Consider the following 21826-nt stretch of genomic DNA (forward strand, 5'->3'; position numbering starts at 1 on the left):
ATAATTTCCAGCATTAGATGCAACATCTTTCTTAATTTGCATTTAACTCCACATAAACTCACAAATATACCATTCAAAGTAATAGTAAGGAACAAGCAGAAAGTGATCTAGCGTCACTATGTAATGGTGGCATGTCTGTAAACATTTGCAAATGTTTGCACACTGTCTGCACCAAACAATATAGCACATGGCAAATTCTTACTTAAAGAAAGTGGAAAATGACCTCTCAAGTTTTGACTCACTTTAATGATAACTCCTCTCCATAGCAACACACAGAATGGTTGTTAAAAAAACAAGAGCACATGCATTATCTGAATAACCCATGCCATGGAGACGATTCTATCAAATGACTTTGAAATAGAAGAGGATAGTGGGTTTTGAAAGATCAAGCAGGATGCTGAGGCTGGATCAGCGCTGGATCGTCACACAGTCCACTGCTACCCGGGCCTGAATGCATCCTTCTCCAGCCTGGAGGCTCAGTTGTAGAGAGTCATATGAAGCCACTGCAACCCAGAAAGAAACCATGCGAAATCTCACTATAAACATAATCTCACACAACACAATTTGTCACTCAGAAATAGTTCTGCTGGATAGTAATTAGTTGTACTGACAGCTCAATCCATCTGCCTTCTGTTTTACCTGTCTGGAGTTGATCGATATCATTCCCATTCCCATCATGTCATAGGCTTGAAATTTATCTGGGGAATATTTAAACCAACACACTAATAAATACATAACTACACACTTGCCATTCATTCACCTTACCATATTAATACATACATTGTTATACATCCAGAGTGGTGTAAATCATGAAGACATTAAAACTCCTTTAGTAGAATAGTAGTCATGACACCTCCCCTTTCCCTCCCCTTCTCCCTCCCTCCTTCTCATCTTCATCCCAAGTCACTCCTCTTACGGATCATGCTTTCCAGTTTCATCATCAGGTACAGGAAGCCAGGGTAGCTCACAGTCATATCTGGCTCTGTGTAGCGCAGACCAATCAGCTGCATGATGAACTCATCCACCTGAACGCCTAGGCCAAAGTAGACAAGCACAGATCAACATGCAATTCATGCAAGGGGACATTGGATGCATGCATCTCCCAATGCCGCCTTCTAGTGGTGAATTGTGTAAATACATTCTGTTTCCTACCTGCAGTCCTGAGTGCATGTTTGATTTCTTTGTACTCTAGAGAATGAGATTTGTTGTAGTCGTATTTCATGAAGATGTGCTGCAAAACACAAGAGGAGTGCAAAACCTGGAACAGCTGGGACACATTCACACACACACACTTGGGAAGCGCATTTGACCAGCTCAGAAAACTGCAAAACTGTTCTAGGTGCAGGGGGTTGAGGGGCTTACCGTCCACTTCCTGAATTTATCCCACAGAACCTGAATCTCCAGCCAGTCAAGCTGAGCCAATCCCTGACTCTTTTGTTGTTCAGAAAACTAAGGAAACATGGGTACCTCCACCATTTTGAAACATGCAACCTGTTTTTGATAAACACACCACCTTATTCTAGACTGCTTTCCTTGTTCAAGATGGTTAAACATTCCTAGACCACTGGTTAACACAGGGAGAAGGTCCAGAGCAAAGTTTACACTAAAGTCATACTAAAGGTTAACACAGGGAGAAGGTCCATACAAAGTCTATACTAAAGTCATACTAAAGGTTCATGGGACATAAGAACAATAGATTGGCATATGACTGATGATGCTCAGTCATGCCCCACATTTTATGTAAGCACTAAGAATTAGCAATTTTTAGAAGCTCTGGTCAGTCTCAGTAGAATAAAAGCCATTTTACTATAGTGATATGCCTTGACATTGTGAAACAGGTTTATTTCATCAAAGTGATTTTGTAATAATTCTAGCTGTTCAAAGTGCTTTTTTGTATTTGAATGACAGATAAACTGGAGCTGGATATCTGTGGAGTCACAGACTGATTCTTCTGCTCTCTTTCTGAGAGCTGAAGCAGAGGAAGGATACATCCATTAGAACCACAAAGCTCTTGCAGTGTTCAAGACACAGCTTCTGTTCACTCCCTGAGAGGGCTGAAGATGCCGTCCGGGCACCATGAGAGGAAACAGGAAGAGAGAGCAGCACAGAAGCATTGTTAACCACACTTCCTCTTACTCTAACCCAGTAAGAATAGCTCCTGAACCATTTACAACCAGGCTAGTATTCTGGTATATTATCTGGGCACCAGGAGGGGGCCAAAGTTCACAGCCCTCCAGTGTTCCTGCCTCCCAGATCTCACTGACCTCCTCCACTGATGGCCTCTGTCAGCAAGCTGAACAATTCAGCAGGTCGACACTGTCCCTCCTAGAGGAAAGGTCAAAGCTTCAGTATGGTGCCAGTCATATCAAAAAGGCATACCATCAGCTCTTGTTTACACTCGCCTGCAAATTAGGGTTAAAATGTACAGATCATACAGGAACAAAGGATTGACACATTCTAATGCAGAAGACATATAGGTGAAGTTGTAGAGCAGAAGGGTCAGGGCTCAACTCCGTACTGGGTTTAGTCAGGGCTCAACTCCTTACTGGGTTTAGTCAGGCCTCAACTCCGTACTGGGTTTAGTCAGGGCTCAACTCCGTACTGGGTTTAGTCAGGGCTCAACTCCGTACTGGGTTTAGTCAGGCCTCAACTCCTTACTGGGTTTAGTCAGGCCTCAACTCCGTACTGGGTTTAGTCAGGGCTCAACTCCGTACTGGGTTTAGTCAGGCCTCAACTCCTTACTGGGTTTAGTCAGGCCTCAACTCCGTACTGGGTTTAGTCAGGGCTCAACTCAGTACTGGGTTTAGTCAGGGCTCAACTCCGTACTGGGTTTAGTCAGGTCAGTTTGATTTCCTTTCTGTCTCTACTTAACTGCTGTGCACTGTGATGACATCCACATGTGTTACCTGAGCGACTAACTGATCCAGTCACTTCTAATCTACTTTTGACTGATGCTCACTGGTCGTGCCATTAATCTAACAGAACCGTTCCAGACAACGATGACGACTGACATTGTGGTTCTGGCAGAGGTCTAGGTCTAAGTTGCATATAAAGAACATGTGCATACTTTTTATAGTCAAAATGTTACAACATTATTTAGCAGTCTTAAAGCTGTAATACGTAAGTCATAATAGAAAATGTAAGAGTAAAGTATAAAGTATCAATCAATCAATTGATCTATAATCATCATATTATTAATGTTATATAAACAATATGTTTATATAGACCATTTTGTAAAGGTCTGCAGGTTGTTCCAGAATCCAAACTAAAAGATAAGGGTGACAACTCAAAACTATACTGTTTGGGTCTCATAACTGGAACAGCCTTCCCCATAATATTATAAACTGGCCTTTCAAATAGCTGATATGACATCTATTGGTTTACCTCAAAGAGTACATTTGTTTAGTTGATTCTAATTCATTTGACTTTTTTGTACTTGTATCATGGACAACAAAATATACTCTGATTCTCAGATATTCCAAATATCCTTTGTTCTGAAACCAACAACAGAATTTGGTTTTCACATTTCCAAACCTCCTTCCTAGAGCACTCCCCAATGAAAGGGAGTTGTGTTTGTGTTTATGTTTGGCTCACCTTGTTGCAGTGCTTCTTAAAGAGCTGGCGCATGAGGCTGAGAGAGGGAAGCACTGACAGGGAGGGAGAACTGACCTGGGAACAGGAGCAAAACACCTGCGTCGTTAACATCACTTATTAATAACGTACACTTCAGTTTACAATCAGTAAGATTATAATGTACTGAGAGGACAATAACCCTTGAGTTAACCCTAACCCTAGATATGACCTACTCTTTGTCTATGGTTGTGAACGTTGCTGACCTCTGGTGGCCATGTTTGGTCATCATCAGCCTTCAGGTATTTTTGTGTTCTGTGATGACCTTGCCCTCGTGTTATCCACCTCACCTGTGTCTCATTGTAGTGTGCTGTGACTTGATTTAATAATTGTCCATGTGTATTTAAACCCAGTTTCCTGCCCCGTTCTTTACTTTACTGTGAAACCATTACAGATGATCCAGAACGCGGCGGCGCGCCTGGTGTTCAACCAACCGAAAAGGGCACACGTCACCCCGCTACTCATTGAGCTCCACTGGCTGCCGGTAGCTGCTCGCATTAAGTTCAAGTCACTTATGCTTGCCTACAGAGTGCTTGCTGGTTCTGCTCCCACCTACCTAAATGCTCTTGTAAGGGCAAATGTCACACCCAGGACGCTGCGCTCGTCTAGTGAGCGTCGTTTGGCACTGCCGTCTGTGCAAGCACGGCAATCCAAACTATTTTCATTTGTAGTTCCACGTTGGTGGAACAAACTGCCTAGTACTACCAGAGCAGGGGCGTCCCTCTCTACCTTCAAGAAGCTTTTGAGGACCCAACTCTTCAGAGAGCACCTCCCTTCCTAACTGGCACCTTGACTAGCGCTTAACTTGCACTTCAGCAGTTACATTCCTGCACTTCTTTTTCCTTTCTAGGTCGTTTTTCTAATTCTTGTAAAGTAGTATTTATTGTTACACCATGTTCTTTATTGCTCTTAGCTTGACTGTTCTCTCCATTGTACGTCGCTTTGGACAAAAGCGTCTGCTAAATGACTAAATGTAAAATGTAAATGTAAACTTTTCCTCTGAATGACTCTTTTGGAGTAGGCTGTTGTTGGACTGGTCTTGAAGAGCTTTTGTTCTGGCTTTATGGACCTGAGCTGTGTGTATTGTTCCAGTCATCTCTTGTGGAACTACTCATTTTTGGATTCTGCCATCTTTTGAGCATTTTGATGTTATGACTTTCTGCCTGGAATAAAGTACACTAACTGGATTGAGCTGTCTCTGCACTTGAGTCTACCCCCTTATCTGGTAGCTTACTCTGCACGTGTGTGGATGTTTATTAAATGTATAAATTGATCGCATATTACATTTATAAAATGTTTGCATTGTTCGTGCAGTCTCGTGTTGCTTAGACTATTTACACACTTTCCATAGCTTACCTGTGATGCTGGTTCATTTAAGTTTGTGAAATGTCGTGAAGAGGCTAAGAGGACTGGAACCAAGAAGGCTAACCTTCATTAAACATCCCAAGTTAACCTGCGCATGTACGGGGAGCTTCCTCAGGTAGGCCTACATTGTATTTGCAGACATGTGCTTGTGAAAACGTTCTGTCTTCATCCTGGACATTAACAAACACCACATTGGTAAGAAATGCGTATAATTTCTTTAACATACCACATAGCCAAATTAACTTGTTGGCTACAGTTTCCCACTTGTCAAATCGGTGTCGTCAGTTATGTACTCCTCAACTCTTTTGCCTTTAATTGTTTGGTGTTATGAAGGCTAGCCCACCTGTGTAAAGTTAATCATAGACTATAGCTTAACAACAACTCTTGAGGTCTGGGCACACAACACCATTTGTACTGTCTCAGAAGAACAAACAAGAGACACTGGATCCCACTTCTTGCCTCAAGTTAACAGCCTACCTGCAGAGTAGGCTTGCAATGAATGAATGCCATTTATATCTAAACTGGCGTTAATTTAGCATTAAGTATGCAACAAATATATTAACATTCGAATAAACATCCACACTTGCAAAGTTGCAAGAGTTTGAGATTTGACTTCCCCTGTTTGGTGAAACAGCCGTCACAGCTGCTTGAAATAAGATAAAACCACGTTGTGGTATCTCCCTCTAGTTCAATCTTCCCCAGTAGATCTGTCACATTGGGTTTGATTCCCGCCTGTGACTGTCTGCATGATGGCCCCAGTGCTGATAATGTGGTAGAGATTAAGAGGGTTTGGTTTACCTCTGCAGGCACAGGCTTATCAGAGCTGGGGATTTCCACTGGACTGTGAACACACCAAAGGAACATAGCCGATCATTGGGTAAATCAGGAATGAATCTCTAAACGCAGTTCAAGTGAATACCTTACTCTTACCCAACATATGATTTGATCTGACACCGATACTGTTAATTCACTGACATTTTGTGATTTCCCACTGATTATTGCTATCTGCACAACCATCCCTGATTTATCCCTGTTGTTCACAGACTTACACAGCCCCGTTGCCCTTTTCGGTCAGGACCCGCAGAAGGAACTCTCCCTCCTGGTGGTTTTTGGAGGTGGAGGGGATGATGATGTAATGGCCAGGGGCCAAGTGACCACGGAACACCACCTCCCTGCAGGATTGGTAGTTGGCAGTGCAGAGAGGCTCCAGCTGAGACAGATCCAACGAGTTGAGGTAGCTGTTCTCCGATCGAGCCTGTGGATGAGCGATACTCACATAAAAATGAACACAGACACACACACACATGCATAAACACCACACATTAATGCACAAATGCATAAACCGCACACACAAACAAATGAACACACATAAACAGAGCACTCAGACAGGCACACATGAATGATAGCGCAGCCCTGGTCCTATTGTTGAAAGAACCAGAGGTTAAGTGTCTTCTGTTCATACATTATTTGGTCATCTTGTCAACAAAAGAGTTTACAGAAGCTCCCTCACGTCATGGCTTAACACCAATAATGGTGCCCCAAAATGGCTCCAAGTGCCAGGAAAATGAGTCCCCTTTTAAATAAGGTACCACAGCTCTCTCTCACTCAGACACACATGCAAACCTACCTACCCATGACTATCAGTCAATTCAACAATTCAACCTGGGTCCTCAGGGCCATCATCCTGATCCCCCCATATTCTCCACATAAGCTTTACTGACAGTTAAAATGACCAGTGTCCTCTACCTGATAAAAGATGGAATTCATAACACATTTCCTAGCAAACATGACACAAACCACAATCTGGCTAAATCATCACAACAATTCTTGAACCAATTGCTAGGCATGGTGGTGAGGTAAGGGCAGGGGTCCATTCCAAAAAGATCTATCAAGTTCTTTAAATGTTTAACACCCAGTGATGCTATTTCTCCACTGTGAGCCTCTCCTGTACTGAGAATGTCCTGGTCTGAGAGCTGGTGCTGAAGCGGGTCCAAGACCCCATTCACACCCGGCATTAACATACATCTGTGGGGATCCAGTCACAAGTGGACCGATCCGATCACTCAGACCACATTGAGATCCGATCACTCAGACCACATTGAGATCCGATCACTCAGACCACATTGAGATCAGACCACATTGAGATCCGATCACTCAGACCACATTGAGATCCGATCACTCAGACCACATTAAGATCCGATCACTCAGACCACATTGAGGTCCGATCACTCAGGCCACATTGAGATCCGATCACTCAGACCACATTGAGATCCGATCACTCAGACCACATTGAGATCGGATCACTCAGACCACATTGGGATCCGATCACTGAAGACACATTGAGATCCGATCACTCAGACCACATTGAGATCCGATCACTCAGACCACATTCGCATATGGCCACATTCTTTTAGCAGTGTGAATGTGAGTGTGTCCTGTCCTATGCGTCTTTATTATACAATATAATCAACTGATGGCACACAGAATGCATACCGTGATTCAAGAATGATGAGAATAACACGTTATCAGCTTATTTTGTGAGGTTAGGCTACTGCTTTAAGTGTATGTGAGCGAGAGACAATGGGTGCGCGTATGACAATAGCACAAATGGTGTATGCAGTAGCCGGGCTGACAGTGTTGCTGACAACAACATTTGAATGCTTTAGAAAAGATGAATCACTGTCAGGTCAGCAAAGACTTGCTTAGTGTCATGTCTTTTCAATAAAGTTACACCTTGAATTTACTGTCAGTGATTCATCTCTTCAGAAGCAAGGCTCTAATCGTTGCACTGTCATGCAAAATAAGCTGAAAACACATTATGAAAACATAATTGAAGTTGAAGTATCCCTACCATTCTTAAAGCCCCATTAGGTGAGAATTAGTATTTTTTGCTCCCCCTAAAGTTGCTGAGTGTAGCTCACTTTTATACCACTGTTGTAAATACAACCGGCAAAGACAGCAGAAGCCGAATAAGCATGTGGACTGACAAGGTAGAGTGATATGCTGTTGGTGACATATGGCAACTTTTTGATGTGAGATCAAATGTATTTGGATGCTAGCCTCACAGGATTGAGGTCGATGACTTTGGGCACGGAAAAACTACAAATCTCTGTGGGACAGGGATGATGCCAATAAGGTTACAGCCTACATCACATTCTTTCATAAATAACATTAGCAGGGATGTTTATCATGAAAAACTAGCACGTCAACAACTTTTCTAACACAACCAGAAACATCAAGCAAGCGCAACACCAGACATAGCAAGACAGCTAATAACTAATTATTAGTGCAGCATCTGACTTGCATCCTTTTGTAACTTTTAGCTCTCGCCAACAAGTGAAAAACGGTCCGAGACTAACTCTTTTTCGGTGTTAAGAGTTCAGTGCCAAAAGACCTCAGGGATCTACTGGGTGTGTACCTCGAGAGCATTTCTGATACATATATATTCAGGTGCATGACTATGGAATGGTTTATAGGCTAGTAAAATAATCTTGAAATCAATCATGAAGTTACTCTCTCTTTTTCTCTTCCTCGCTCCCTCCGACAACGCCTTTCTCAGTTTCTTTGTGGCCTCTGCCATGATGTCCGTACAGAGAACACTGCTCTAGCTTCCTCTTATAGCTAGCAGATGGGTCTAGTTGTTGTTGTTGTTGGTGGTGGTGCCATAAAGAATTTCGTAGTTCTCGCGCCTTGTAACCCAAAGTTACATAGTGCAATACCAGGCGTGCTGTGGGAGTGGCACAGACGCCATTCTCTGCATTACAAGTCAATGTACCAACTAAATGATTTGGAAGCTGTTATTTAAGGTAAAATAGATCCACAATACTGCTTTAAGACCTGCCTCAAACTAACCCCCTACCGATTTTTAATGAAATACACATACATGGCTTTTTTTCATTTAAAAATAAAAGTGTGACTTGCGCACTCGCCGTTAAATAGATTATTGGAGTCCTGGACACTTGAGCCGTGGTTCTAGTGATACATAGATTATTGGAGTCCTGGACACTTGAGACTGGCGGTTTCATGAAACCGTGAGATGATAGTTAATGACCCAAATGTAGATATTTATGTAGGCTACAAAACGCTCCACTTTTTTAGATGGGGAATCTGGGAACTATACTTAGCCTGAAAAAAATGAATTTACTATTACTTGACTCCCTAATGCTGCCTTCAGCTGGTTAAAAATAATAATTTTAAGCATTTGATCACTGCAAGTGGAAATGATGTACATGTTTATTTGCATATTGGGTGGAAATGTGAGATCTGATCACAACTGGAGATGCATTTTAATGGCACGTGTGAACAGCCTCTAAGACGGCCCGAATCAATGACTGTAAAAAGCATGGACAACATGGCATCGTGCACTGATGCTAGGAAGAACTGAAGCCAAAATGAGTCGGTCATATTAGCAAAACTGCATCCAGAGTCTGGGCAGTAAGTGCTTTTTCAGCCAGAGCATGAGTAGTACACAGATAACCTGTCAGGTCTGTCCAGATCAGAACATATTTGGTTAAAGCTCCCCCATTCTTTAGTGACTGGTGGTTTCACTATTGACTGATTGTATGCTGTCCATGTTATTTTTTACAGTCATTGGTCCCAAGAAAGACGGTAGACAATCAAACAAATTGGCCTAAAAAAATGTAATAAAGCAAAAGAAAAGCACAATGCGACGGAGGAAGACATCATCAAAACACATAAACAGACACAAAGAGTTACAACACAGCAGTGAGAGAGAGAGGCACCTTGTAGATGTGCAGGCCGATGGAGATATTGATCCCCTTCTGTCGCTGGTGCTTCTGCATGAGGGCAACCAGGAAGGAACAGCTGAGCTCTGGGTCCTCAGGGTCATCGTCCTGCTCCAGCAGAGTTAGATGGAACTGGGGGTTCTGCCAGTACCACGCTGGAGACACACACACACACACACACACACACACACACACACACACACACACACACACACACACACACACACACACACACACACACACGCCCGTACACACACACACACACACACATGCCCGTACACACACACACATGCCCATACACACACACACACACATGCCCGTACACACATGCACACACACACACACACACACACGCCCGTACAAACACACACATGCCCATACACACATGCACACACACACACACACACACACCATATTTACACTCCATATTTACACACATTTACACGGTCACATTCTATGTATGCATTGACACTAAAACACATGCAGTGAGATACGGTCTCTTATATCTATTCATTTAATTTCACACAGACATGGTGGTTTTGGAGTTGGGTGACACAGCACTTCAGGGCATGGGGGCACTGGTGAAGCAATGCAGACCATCAGGGCCTACCAGTACTACCAGTACTACCAGTACTACCAGTACTACTTCAAACCTGCAGGCAGATTTGGGTGCCACAGCCCCCCCTTCCTGATGTGGCTAGAAATATGATGCGCCAGCTGCCTGAGGCCCCTGGCCCGCTGTTTGGCCCGGCAGCACAAGAGGCCTTAAGGTTATTATGATTGACATATTGGTCGTGTCTAGCACAAACTGTGACGTCAACACAGCACCTACTGATGATGTTCCAGAAGGAAGACATTTCTTTAACTGCATTATATATGCGGAGCATCTCTTTATGGACTTGATAGTAGATCTTAAGTTTGTATTTGTGCCATTTTCGGTCAGTCTTCCTACACTCTCCTTTTAAGAGTTTAACAGTTGGATTTTATTTCCATAGTGCTTTTTGTTCGTTGGTGACAGTCTTAACTTGTACTGAAGAAGTGTCATCCATAATATTTGCCATTTTTAAATTAAAATTATTCAGCAAAACATCTACAGAGTCTGACAGTTGGCTAAAAGAAAAAAAATCTGATTTCTCTTTTTTGGCTTCCTATGACTGACTACCCATATCAAGTTCAAAGATCTGATGATTTGCCTACAGATTAGTCAAGCCAACTGCACCATCCTTCCTGAACACAATCACCCAGGCTGCCTCACTCCCTCAGCTGAAGATAAAACTGTCACACACCTTCTTACGCCCTTGAATTTAAAACTCTTTCTTTCTTCTCTTCCTCCTCTTATCTGGCACTGAAATGTATTTCTTGAGGCACTTTGCTTTCAGTGTTTTTTTTTAATAATAACATCATGGGCCTGCATGAGTGTGGGTCCTCCCTTAAAAAAGACCATATCTGGATAATGAGCAAAGCACAGGCACTGGACATGGGAAGATTAAAAATGTGTTCTGGAAAGACAAACCTAAGTTTGAGGTGTACGGATCACTGAAAAGAAATGTTCCCATCAAGCCAATCCAACTTGTGGGATGTGCTTCAGATATCATGGGGTAACATTTCTGCAAATACACAACTAGGTCTGTAAGGCCGTAATTGGTGTGATTCTTGGCATGAAAGCTTCAATGTTTCAAGGACGAGTTATGACTTTGCTATTGATTTGGAACTTCTTTGATTGGTTCATATAAATGAAAAGATAAAAGAAACACCATATTGGAGACGCTGAAATAAAGTATAAATGTGTATGATTGCATGCAGCAGCACGCTAATGAGTTAATACCCCCTTTGTGAGGACCGCCAGCAGACTTGTAATCCACCCATCTCCCATGATGCATTGTGCAGTGCCAGGGCCGCTGTGCAGAGCTCAGGGTGTCATCACCCAAGTGACACGCCTCAATAAAATCAAAGTTCAGACGGAAGTCTGACAGAGACATCCTGAGAGAAAGAGCGAGAGAGAAAGACAGAGCAGGACAGTCAGAGGAAGAGAGATACACAGAGAGAGAGAGATGACATTTAAAACCTCTTCACTGAACCATCATATGGATCAACCACATTTAAAAAGACTACTATGTGCCATTTTCTACCCCCATACCATGGTACATACAGTGGCATGCAAAGGTTTGGGCACCCCTGTTACTGTGAATACTTAAGTGAGTAAAAGATGATCTGATTACCAAAAGGCATGAAAGTAAAAAAAAAAATAACACATTTCTTTAATATTTTAAGGAAGATTAATTTTTTATTTCCATATTTTAAAATATCAAAAAAGGATAAGGGCCTGAAGCAGCTGCAGCCTGTATGGGCAGTCCTTAGTAACGCCCCCTTTGGCAACTATTACAGCTTGAATTTTGGGGTGAGGATGCAGGGAAGATTTTCTTCTGATGTCTTCCATAAGTATGGTCTTTTGATGCTTTATCCTGATTCATTAGAATCTGAGTAGCAGTCTCAAACAAGTTGTTAAAGTGTGACGGTGTAAAAATTCCCTCGAGTTGGAGAACTTGTAGAAGTTATCGGAGAGCTCAAATGTCTTGAGGGACCAAGAGTCCAAACCTTTGCAATGTGCTCCTTTCCTTTTTTCTATTTAAAATTGGTCCAAACCAAAATAATCTTACTTAAAATGTTGAAAAGAATCAGTTCAGAGTGCAGTTCAGTTCAGATCATATTCTACTCATTTAACTATTCGTGTTGTGAAATATTATTCATTTAAGATTAGTTTATAAAAAAAGTAGATGAATTCATTATTTGAAGTTAAGGGGAAAACGAACATGATTTATGTTGTTTGGTTAAGGAAAGGTTAATAGAAATGTTTAAATGCTCTATTTACAGTAAATATGGGAGAATCTGTTTCTTTATCTGTTATTGATGGTAATTTGATATTAATCTGAAGGTGTTTTAATTTGAAAGGAGATACCTTTATTCTGAAGTCAGACATTATCATATATGTCTCTGGTTGATTCAATTAAGGCCTTTAACATATTGGACCCTAGTTTGGCAGTGGAGACTCTGCAAAAATGACCTATTCTGCTTGGGTGGGTTGTCTTAAACTCCGGCGATAAATAATACATTCCACAGAGGCATGGATTTTGGATATAGGTGTGGCGACATATTCTTCTCTGACAGGAAACATTTGCATGCACCAGTCACAAATCATCACTCAAAGGCAGGGAACAGGACATGTGAAAGGTCTGTAAGAACCTGCCAACTAACAGTAGCATCTTCTGCCCACATAGGGTGGAGAGGGCTCTGACAGGAAGTCCAATCATTTTGGGGCAGGCATTTTCTGTTTTTGGAGGCCGATGGAGTGGAACCAACAGGTGAAGGAGAATGTCATGGCACTTAATGAAGGAGTAGTAAAACAGTGTGAGTGTGTCCTTGCTGATTCCAAAGGAGTTGAGCTTCCTCAGGAGATATTGCCACTGCTGGCATATCCTGGTCTCCTCTGTATTGTAAGTACATTTCAGAAGGTTATCGAAGATTGTGAGGAGAACCAGTTGAAGTGTGTAGGAGGTCGGAGAAGGTGTTATTGACTAGCATCCTCTGTGACCTGTTATCCACAGGATTAGTTGGTCATCTTGGTGGAAACGAGGGGTGAGTTATCCAGCAAGAATGTGTGGCTACAGGGTGTTAAATGCAGAGGAAAAGTCTACAGACAGAAGCCTGGCTGCAGTGTTGGGGGATCCCAGATGCTTGTGGATGGTGCCTGTAGTTATTACTTGTGCATCAACCTGTGTGATATTCAAACTGGACTGGGTCTGTCTGTGACTATTTCCTTGGTGATGGTTTTGGATAACCCTCTCCATAGCCTTCATCACATAGGCGGTGAGGGCCACAGGTTTAAGATCGTTCAGGGCCTTGATGATACCCTTCTTTGGTTTGGAAATCACCGTGGAGTGTTTCTACAGCTGAGGGATTGATACGCCACTAGCCATGGAGCTCTGGAACAAGAGCTGGAACATGCCCTTCAGCTGCGTGCACACAATACAATAAGAGGTTGTCTGGCCCAGGTGCAGAGTCATTGGGTTTGAGTGTGGAGATAATCTATCTATCTATTAGCATCTAACTGGGTGCTGTTGTCTGTCTCAGGTCTGGTGTAGGAAGGGACTACGGACTACGGTCCGCAACCTGAATGAACTTGTGGGTGGTGGAAGCAATATTCATAGTTTCCATGTTCTTAAGACCTTGCCAAGCTGTACAGAAAATCCCTTGCGTAAATATTTGATCCACCTTGTCTTCATATTTCAGTTTGGCAATTTTGATGGCACACTTGAGCTCTCTATTAACCTCGTTTTTTCAGTCTTGGAGCCAGTTAAACAGACTCCCTTTTTCTTTTGGAGGATTTTCTTTAGTTCTTTAGTCACCCAAGTTTATTGTTGGGGAAGATACTTACCTTTTTAGTGGGAATGATATTTTCCACACAAAAGGAAATGTATGACGAGACCTTGTCCACTTGCTCATTGATGTTACTGGATGAAGCTATAAGAGTTATTCCAGTCGGTGGCCTCAAAACATCCTCGTAGTCTGTGAATGCTACCCATTGGTCCACTGCTAGATGGTTACAATAAATCGGAGGTTTGCGTGACTCTCCATGAAGGTGACTGATTATGGCTATTGGGTAAATGGATCTTCCGTTTTGTGTCAGGTCTCTTGAGTACATTAAAATGGACACAATTAATAATGGCGTTATACAAGACCATTTAAAAGAGAGCAGCGTCTCTAGACTGTTGTCATGGTCAAACGTGTTAGGTATAACGAATACATTAGGAAAAAGGACATCAACTGGGTCACCATCATCAAGTCATTTGAAAAGCCAAAAGGCCTTCCAGCTCTTAAGTATGTCGTCTACCATTCTCTTAGACTCACACCCAAAAGAAGAGAGAGAGAGAGAGGAGGGATTAAATAGAACACGAGGGAGCATAAAAGGAACGCAAAAGGACAGTGATAGAGAATGTGCTAGAAAGAGTGTGAGGTGAAATTAAATCCAGTGATTGACCGTTAGATCAGACTAACCAGAATTCTCCATCTTCCTTCTTCACCCTCTCAATGCGCTGCTGCTCCTGTGCTGAAACCTCCCTCCACTCCGGCCTGTCTCACAACCACACACACACAGAGATCACACATGACAATCACAGGCCTGTCTCACAACCACACACACACACACACACACACACACACACACACACACACACACACACACACACACCCATAGATCTCCCTGGACAGGGACCAGCACAGATTCAGACGTACCCTTTGACGTCGCTCCAGGGGCCCTCCCACTCGGTGCTCCCCCATGGGTTGCGTACGCGCACCAGCTCCACAGCGCCTGACTTGGTTTGGATCTGATGGGACAGAATGGCCGAGAATGACGGAGGAGGAGAAGACGGCTGACAAAACGTGCCCAGTGTCCTTAGGATTTACAGTCTGCAATGATTCTACCTTCTCCATGTTGGTCACGGAGTAAGCGTGTTGGAACAGGATTCCAAACACATTCTTCTGCGGAAGGAGACCCTGGAATGAACACCGTGATCAGCTATGTGGTGGTCAGGTTCAGGCAGGTCAGTATTCAGTGTTTTGGGGTAAAAGAACATTCGGACCCATCAGTGAAAACTAATGTTTTGCAGTCAATGTTAACATACCCGGCTGTTTGCACAGTTGATAAGGGCCCCTTTGGCCAAAAGGGGCTTCAAGAAACCTCCCAGATTCTTAGGCAGGGCTGCCACTTGGAAGACCTCAGTGACTCCTCCTGTCAGGTCTACCATAGCCTCGTGGGGGAAGCCCATGTTGAGGGCCCGGTAGCCCCCCTTTAGTCTGCCAGGGGTAGAAGGAAAGGCATCAAAGAGGGGGTGGCATGGAAACACAAAAAACAGCATCAGGAATTGACCTAAAATACTAAAGAGGTGGATGTATGGACATCATTAAATAGAACAGCCAAATTGTTTTGTCGTTATATGAATGTGGGTTCATGGGTAAATGGTGATCACAATCACAATCGTAATAGTTCATACTGTTCCTGGGTGAAATTAAAACATTGTGCCATCTCTACCTGATAACTTGGAAGACTTCCAAATCTGTGTGTTTTTTACAAGTGTTTGTAACCCCCCCCCCCCTTTCTCTCCTACTGTGAGGCGCATTGTGTTACCTCCTTGTATGAAACGCGCCGTACAAATAAAGTTTGATTTGATTTGATTTGATGAACTTCACAATGTCTATTTTATAACACAAACTATGCCTTGAAGCATTTTAACACTTCAAGGAAAGTAGTCCTGTGTTATTAAAACAAATAAGACAACCGGATAAACAGAAAAGGCAGTTGTTTAGTTCTCTGATGAATGATGTGCAATCAAAAAGACATCCGTATGCAACACACGCAGGAGCTAATGGAAGCTACCTGTAGCTTTAAACAGTCCGCCAGTAAGACAAAACAATTATGTAATGGGTGGAGCTAGTGGTAGACCACAGCACCAACACGGACAGACAAACACCCAGACAGACAAACACCCAGTCACCCAATCAACTTGGCAGAAGAGGACAGAAGAGGAGAAGACAAGACAGAGTCTGACTTGGCATAGGCCTTTTCCAGCAGGGAGCTCCAGAACTCATTCTTCTGAGCAGAGCGCAGGTAGATCAGCTGTCCATTCTCAGTGGGAAGCTGATCGTCAATCTTCACATCCTTCCACTCGCCATACTGCCAGAACTACAGAGAGGGGGGAGGGGGAAGGAGAGAGAGAGAGAGAGAGGAGGAGAGTATGGGTGTGGCTGGGTAGTATACAAACAGTCTTTCAGGTTTCTCCAGGCACCATGGCTCATTGCCAATTCAAACAATAGGCTGAGGTCATGCGCATGTAATTGATCACAAACCACTCCTGTTTGAATGTGCTACCTGTGTGTCAAGGGAACTGGGCAGCTTGGTGAAATCACAAAGTCTATGGCATCCTCAGTCTGTTCGTCAAGTACCCCAGAACATAATATAGCCATGTGATGTTTCTAAATTATACATTAGAAACCGACTCTTTTCTACAAGACAGAAAGCTATAGCCATGATTATCCATCTCATTTAGCTATATCAGGGTTATAACAATATATATTTATATAAATAAAATAGAGCTTCTGAGAGTTTAACATTAGCACCTTGACTATATAGAATAAATTGGCACCCGTGTGTTCCAGCCAAAAGTGACTGGTCTTACCCAAAAGTGACTGGTCTTACCCAAAAGTGACTGGTCCTACCCAAAAGTGACTGGTCTTACCCAAAAGTGACTGGTCTTACCCAAAAGTGACTGGTCTTACCCGGAAGTGACTGGTCTCACCCGGAAGTGACTGATCTTACCCGGAAGTGGAAGCTGCCGTTATAGCCCTCTTGAAAGCTCTGTCCCATTGACACAACCTGTTTTAGCAGGGATGGGTGCAGGGCGAGAGAGGCAACCGCAGACAGAAACCAGCAGTCATCTGCATGAAGGGGAGGAGTGGGAAACAAGACAACAGGATGAAACAAACCGGGAAAACAACAACAACACAGAAAACGATTATTTAACTTTTTAGTTTTCACAGACAATGACAATTTCACCAAGTCAAAAGGAGCTAAATTGCTCAGCACAATGCTAGCATGTCAATAGGTAATTGTATACAGCCAGTTATTTCTGCTCTCTCTCTCTATAAACATCAGTGTTTGATCAGTGTTTGAACAGAAGGGTTGTGGCCTTCCTAAACTGAGATGTGCAGTCCAATAATCAGCCTTGTTGGCTCAGCTCCACTGTCCCCACTGGAAGAGACGTCTGCTATTTATTTAAGTATGTATGTGTGTGTGTGTGTGTGTGTGTGTGTGTGTGTGTGTGTGTTTGTGTGTGTGATGTAGATCACTGTTTCACTAAACACAGGTGTGTGTGTGTGTGTTAAGTTTGCATAACTTATGGCTAACCTAAATACACAGCTGTGTGGCCATGCATTAATACATTAGAGGTACCCTGTACAGGAGCCTAATTGTCACATTGCCCATCATCCCAAGAAAAACAAAACACTTACTCAGTTTCCCTTGGCAGACATCCATACGTGTAGCCTCGTCCACAATGAATTGTGGAAATGGACAGATCTCCTGCAGTTAGATAAGCACATCTTACTTTTTCAAAGTCTTTTGATTATTCATTAAAAAGGTAGAATATTTTCTGCTTTACAGACAGTGGCAGATACAGAAAGTGAATGATTGGTGGGTCTGGACAAATCTGTTTAGGCCTGAGTGAAGGCATTACTGCACATGTTCTTCAACAGGCTTAGATATCTACAATGTGGTGACCAGAACAATAATACAGCCACGACATCGTCATTGTTGCAGTGTCCTACCTAAAGAGCACCACTAGAGGGAGCTCACACATTCAGTCATACTGACCACTGTACAATAGTTATGCGGAGGGACAGTTGCAAGATGGCAAAACAAAGTGCTTAATAAAGTTTGTTTATTATAACCTACATCTGCTTATACACTTGTTGGTAAAAACGTATCACCAACATACATCACCTACTAAGAGAGATCACAATAGGCCTATCCACGAGCAGGACAGATGAATAGCTATACATGGAACATAACATGGCTTGCGATTACAAAGTGACAGGAATAGAGTGTGGAAGGAACAGTCATTATTTTGTATGCTGCAGATTAGCAAATGCTCCAGTTTGTTAAAAAAAATCCCCATGACGATTAATAAAGTTTTGGAAAATCAACAAAATGGGCACCTGTGGTAGTAATATAAAGCTTGAGGAAACCCTGTATTCAATTATGTTCAGTAAAATGCATGTGTATGTTGTCTCCGTATAGACTTTAGAGCCATTAAGTTAGATCTCTAAAATATGTCTGTTGCTATCCCTATGCTGATAGGGAATAGTGACGGACTCAAAAGCAAGTCGCTTTGCTAATGTGTCACCAGTTTCACAGGGTGAGCAGAAATTAACCTCAAATGAACCTAGACCTGCCGCATAGCAGTGCGTAACACAACCACCGCACCAAGTGAGAGATTGAACCTGGACGGATGATGAAATCAAGGGCCACTGGACACGGAGGCCTCCTGGGCCCTCCAACTCCCGGGCGTGCACAGTGCGCACAGCAAGAAGCAACTCACGGTCCAACCACCCTCTGCTTACATGACATAGTTAATACCTGTAGATTGCCTACAAGAGTCACACCATATCGACAAATGATGCAATAAGCTATATTAATGTATTTGAATTGCCAACAAATAGCACATTAATGAACAAAATTAAAACTTGCATAGCCCATCTGTAGCGAAGGGAGAGCGTGGTCACCCCACCCGGACTCGAACCCGAGTCTACAGGGTGCCAAACATGCGCTCTGACCACCACACCAAAGAGCCCGGCTCGATGGCATGACAGCCAGAGCACATATTCACCTGTAGGGATGATCACATCGTCACACCATCATATAGGATTTACGAGACTAATACCACAGACAGTAGCTGTGTCTGTTTGTTTTGTTCCTGGCCCAGCATGCCTTGCCACTGACCCATCCTGACCTTGCACAACCAAGGCTTGCTTAATGTACCATAGTGGTATTTAAATCACATTCATTTGATTTACTATTTGTAAAATGAAAATAAATATGCCTGTGTGCACAAATTATGATTTTTTTTTCGATTGGCAGGCATGATAAAAAGATTATATAGAGACATAATCTGCATAATTATAGCATCAATAAATATTCTATCAGGTATTTAATTTTTTGATGCAATGTCCTTAGATGGTTATTAAGGTATAACCACGATACAATAAAATGACTTTCCTTGGAGAAACGGGTATTTCTTGTTCAGGCATTTGGCATCCTTGCTGAACTCCGTAGGGGTTATGACCTCATTCTCTGCCAACATGACCACGGGTGACTGCTCCCTCTCGGCTCCATCCACATTTAGGAGTATACAGGCTTTGGTCTTGTCACATTTATCAAATCATTCCTTTTTTTCTGTGCAGGCTTGACACAGCAGTACCTTTTTACTGTTCCTATCAGCTCCAATAAGTTGTCAGAGAAACGTGGTTATATATATATTTAGTTATTGATGTAGAGTAGTTTTTCATGTTTGGTATCTTTGTCTGCCCTGTAAAGTGTGTCTGCATAAGAGAGCCCATTCTCTGTGATGGCAAAAGGGCAGTGGACCAATGTCGGCCCACTTGGGGCAGATACCGGTCCCACTGGCCTTTTGCTCATCAATTACAGGCAAACCATTTTGCCACTTTTTTTTTCTTTACTCATTCATACGTCTTCAGTCATTTTCTCCAACATTTTTATAGATGGTAGCAGTGAGTAACATAAGACTTTAATTGACCATGTCATTTCTCATCTTGAGAGCCTTATTGCAGCCTAGGCTATGGACTTCTTCTGTTTAGTGGCTGATTTTGATTCGATAACATTTAGTTCTTTTCTTCATATCCACGCCCAGTTACACTAACCTGGTGGTCCCAGAGCAATTACCACCTGTGGGGTGCCGACCAAAATCCACAGGTGGACCGTTTTATGCTGGCTATCTGGGCTGGTCTCAATGTGTCGATGCTTGTGCCTGTTTTAATAAACGGCAAGAACGACTGAGATCACTACATATTAATACATTATTATAAGTCATTAGTGAAAATTAAGAATAAATTGTATTATACAAATTGGATATGCCCGCTGTCAACCTGGGAGGGTCCATATATCCGCCTATCTTAACGGATGTAGACATTATAGGCAACTATTAGCCTAAAACCTCTCAAAAAACCTGCTGTGCAGTAGGGCACTAATTTATGTGCAGACATTTACATTGGTCGGTTCCACACGTCGCAACATTCGCAACAGAGTCGGTTTGAGATACATCTACAAGGCTACTAGCAGTCTGGGTCTTCAGTTTTTACAACTCAGTTTACCTTATGAGTGTCGCACCACGGTTTCCCGTATCATGCCCTAACCATAAACATATTCAGTCCAAACGTCTCCAATAATTCCTTAGTGTTGGTTGTATCTGCACCTCGGAGAAATAGGGCAACTTTAAATAAACGTACCTTTGGACGCTTCCATTCAATTAAGGTCTGCTGGAGGATATCACCTCTAGGGAACGAGCGGTCCACGAACAGCCCATCTGCCACTTTAAGAGTGCTTATTGTATTACGGGGGTAAGTAGAGGGACTCCACAAAGTTGGACTTCCAAGTGGTTCCGGCCATTCGTCTGGCGACTGTGGTGTTGAAGTTGTCTTGGTGTCTGACATCTCACCACTGGTGTTCCACTACAGCTTAGGCCTACTTTCTAAAGTTCATATCCTTAAATCTCACAACAATGAACTTCACCCGACTGTCGACGCGGATCCGTTGAAAATGCACAGTAAAGTAGTCCTACCTTTACCTGTATAACCACACCCCTCAAAGTGAACCGTACCGTGTCAAAACCTGGAACACATCGCACAACGGGCTTAATGGCTCAATCAAGTTTCGGTTTTGTATTAGAAAATGTCGGAATATCAGGGCATATGCTCTGCTATTAACTTCAATTATTTTCGCAACCATTATTTTACCAATAAAAGAAAATAAGCATAGCTTAATCCCATCTGTTATTCAAGAGAATTCTTGGTATTATTCCTCCCCAAGGCCAAAACAAGCACAGGCAAAGCCCCTCATTCCAGAGCAAAAGATTGTGTAGAAAAAATGTGCAGAACTGAAGGAAGCAGCTGAACAGTTATAGAATTCACTTTAAGAGGAAATAACACTATTTTTTTCATTCTTACTATTGGCTCAGACGTTCATGAATATGCCAAGTAAGGATTTTGATGGAAAAACTAATACATATATATATAATATATTGGCCATATTACAGCTGACTGACTGGTAAATATATCTCAAAGCCCACTCAGCTCTGTATTCTGGCTGGTTAATGTAACAGCTAAAGTCTTAAGATCATTGTAGGACAATTGCAGTTGATCAGAGGTTTAAGATGTCTTCAGTGAAAATACTGGCCAACATTTTCATTAGTCATGTAATATTTATATAACTACACACACACACACACACACACACTATAGAA

At 42.6% G+C, this 21826-nt stretch overlaps 1 protein-coding gene across 1 annotated transcript; it reads right to left on the bottom strand.

Annotated features, from left to right (window-relative positions):
* Positions 1-226: 226 nt before the first annotated feature.
* On the bottom strand, positions 227-21804 carry zgc:85932 (uncharacterized protein LOC405875 homolog). Its single transcript, XM_042704588.1, has 20 exons — positions 20814-21804; positions 17802-17871; positions 17110-17228; positions 16343-16476; positions 15419-15590; positions 15219-15290; positions 15030-15121; positions 14793-14867; positions 11566-11720; positions 9738-9895; positions 6045-6250; positions 5794-5836; positions 3595-3669; positions 2265-2325; positions 1990-2054; positions 1363-1431; positions 1153-1231; positions 917-1033; positions 640-698; positions 227-503 (listed from the first exon to the last, which is right to left on the bottom strand). Exons 1-20 carry the CDS (start codon positions 21015-21017, stop codon positions 477-479), a joined length of 2052 nt encoding a protein of 683 aa, XP_042560522.1. The 5' UTR covers positions 21018-21804; the 3' UTR covers positions 227-476.
* Between the last annotated feature and the right edge of the window lie 22 nt (positions 21805-21826).

This window comes from Clupea harengus, unplaced genomic scaffold, assembly GCF_900700415.2.
Source record: "Clupea harengus unplaced genomic scaffold, Ch_v2.0.2, whole genome shotgun sequence".
Lineage (NCBI taxonomy): Eukaryota > Metazoa > Chordata > Actinopteri > Clupeiformes > Clupeidae > Clupea > Clupea harengus.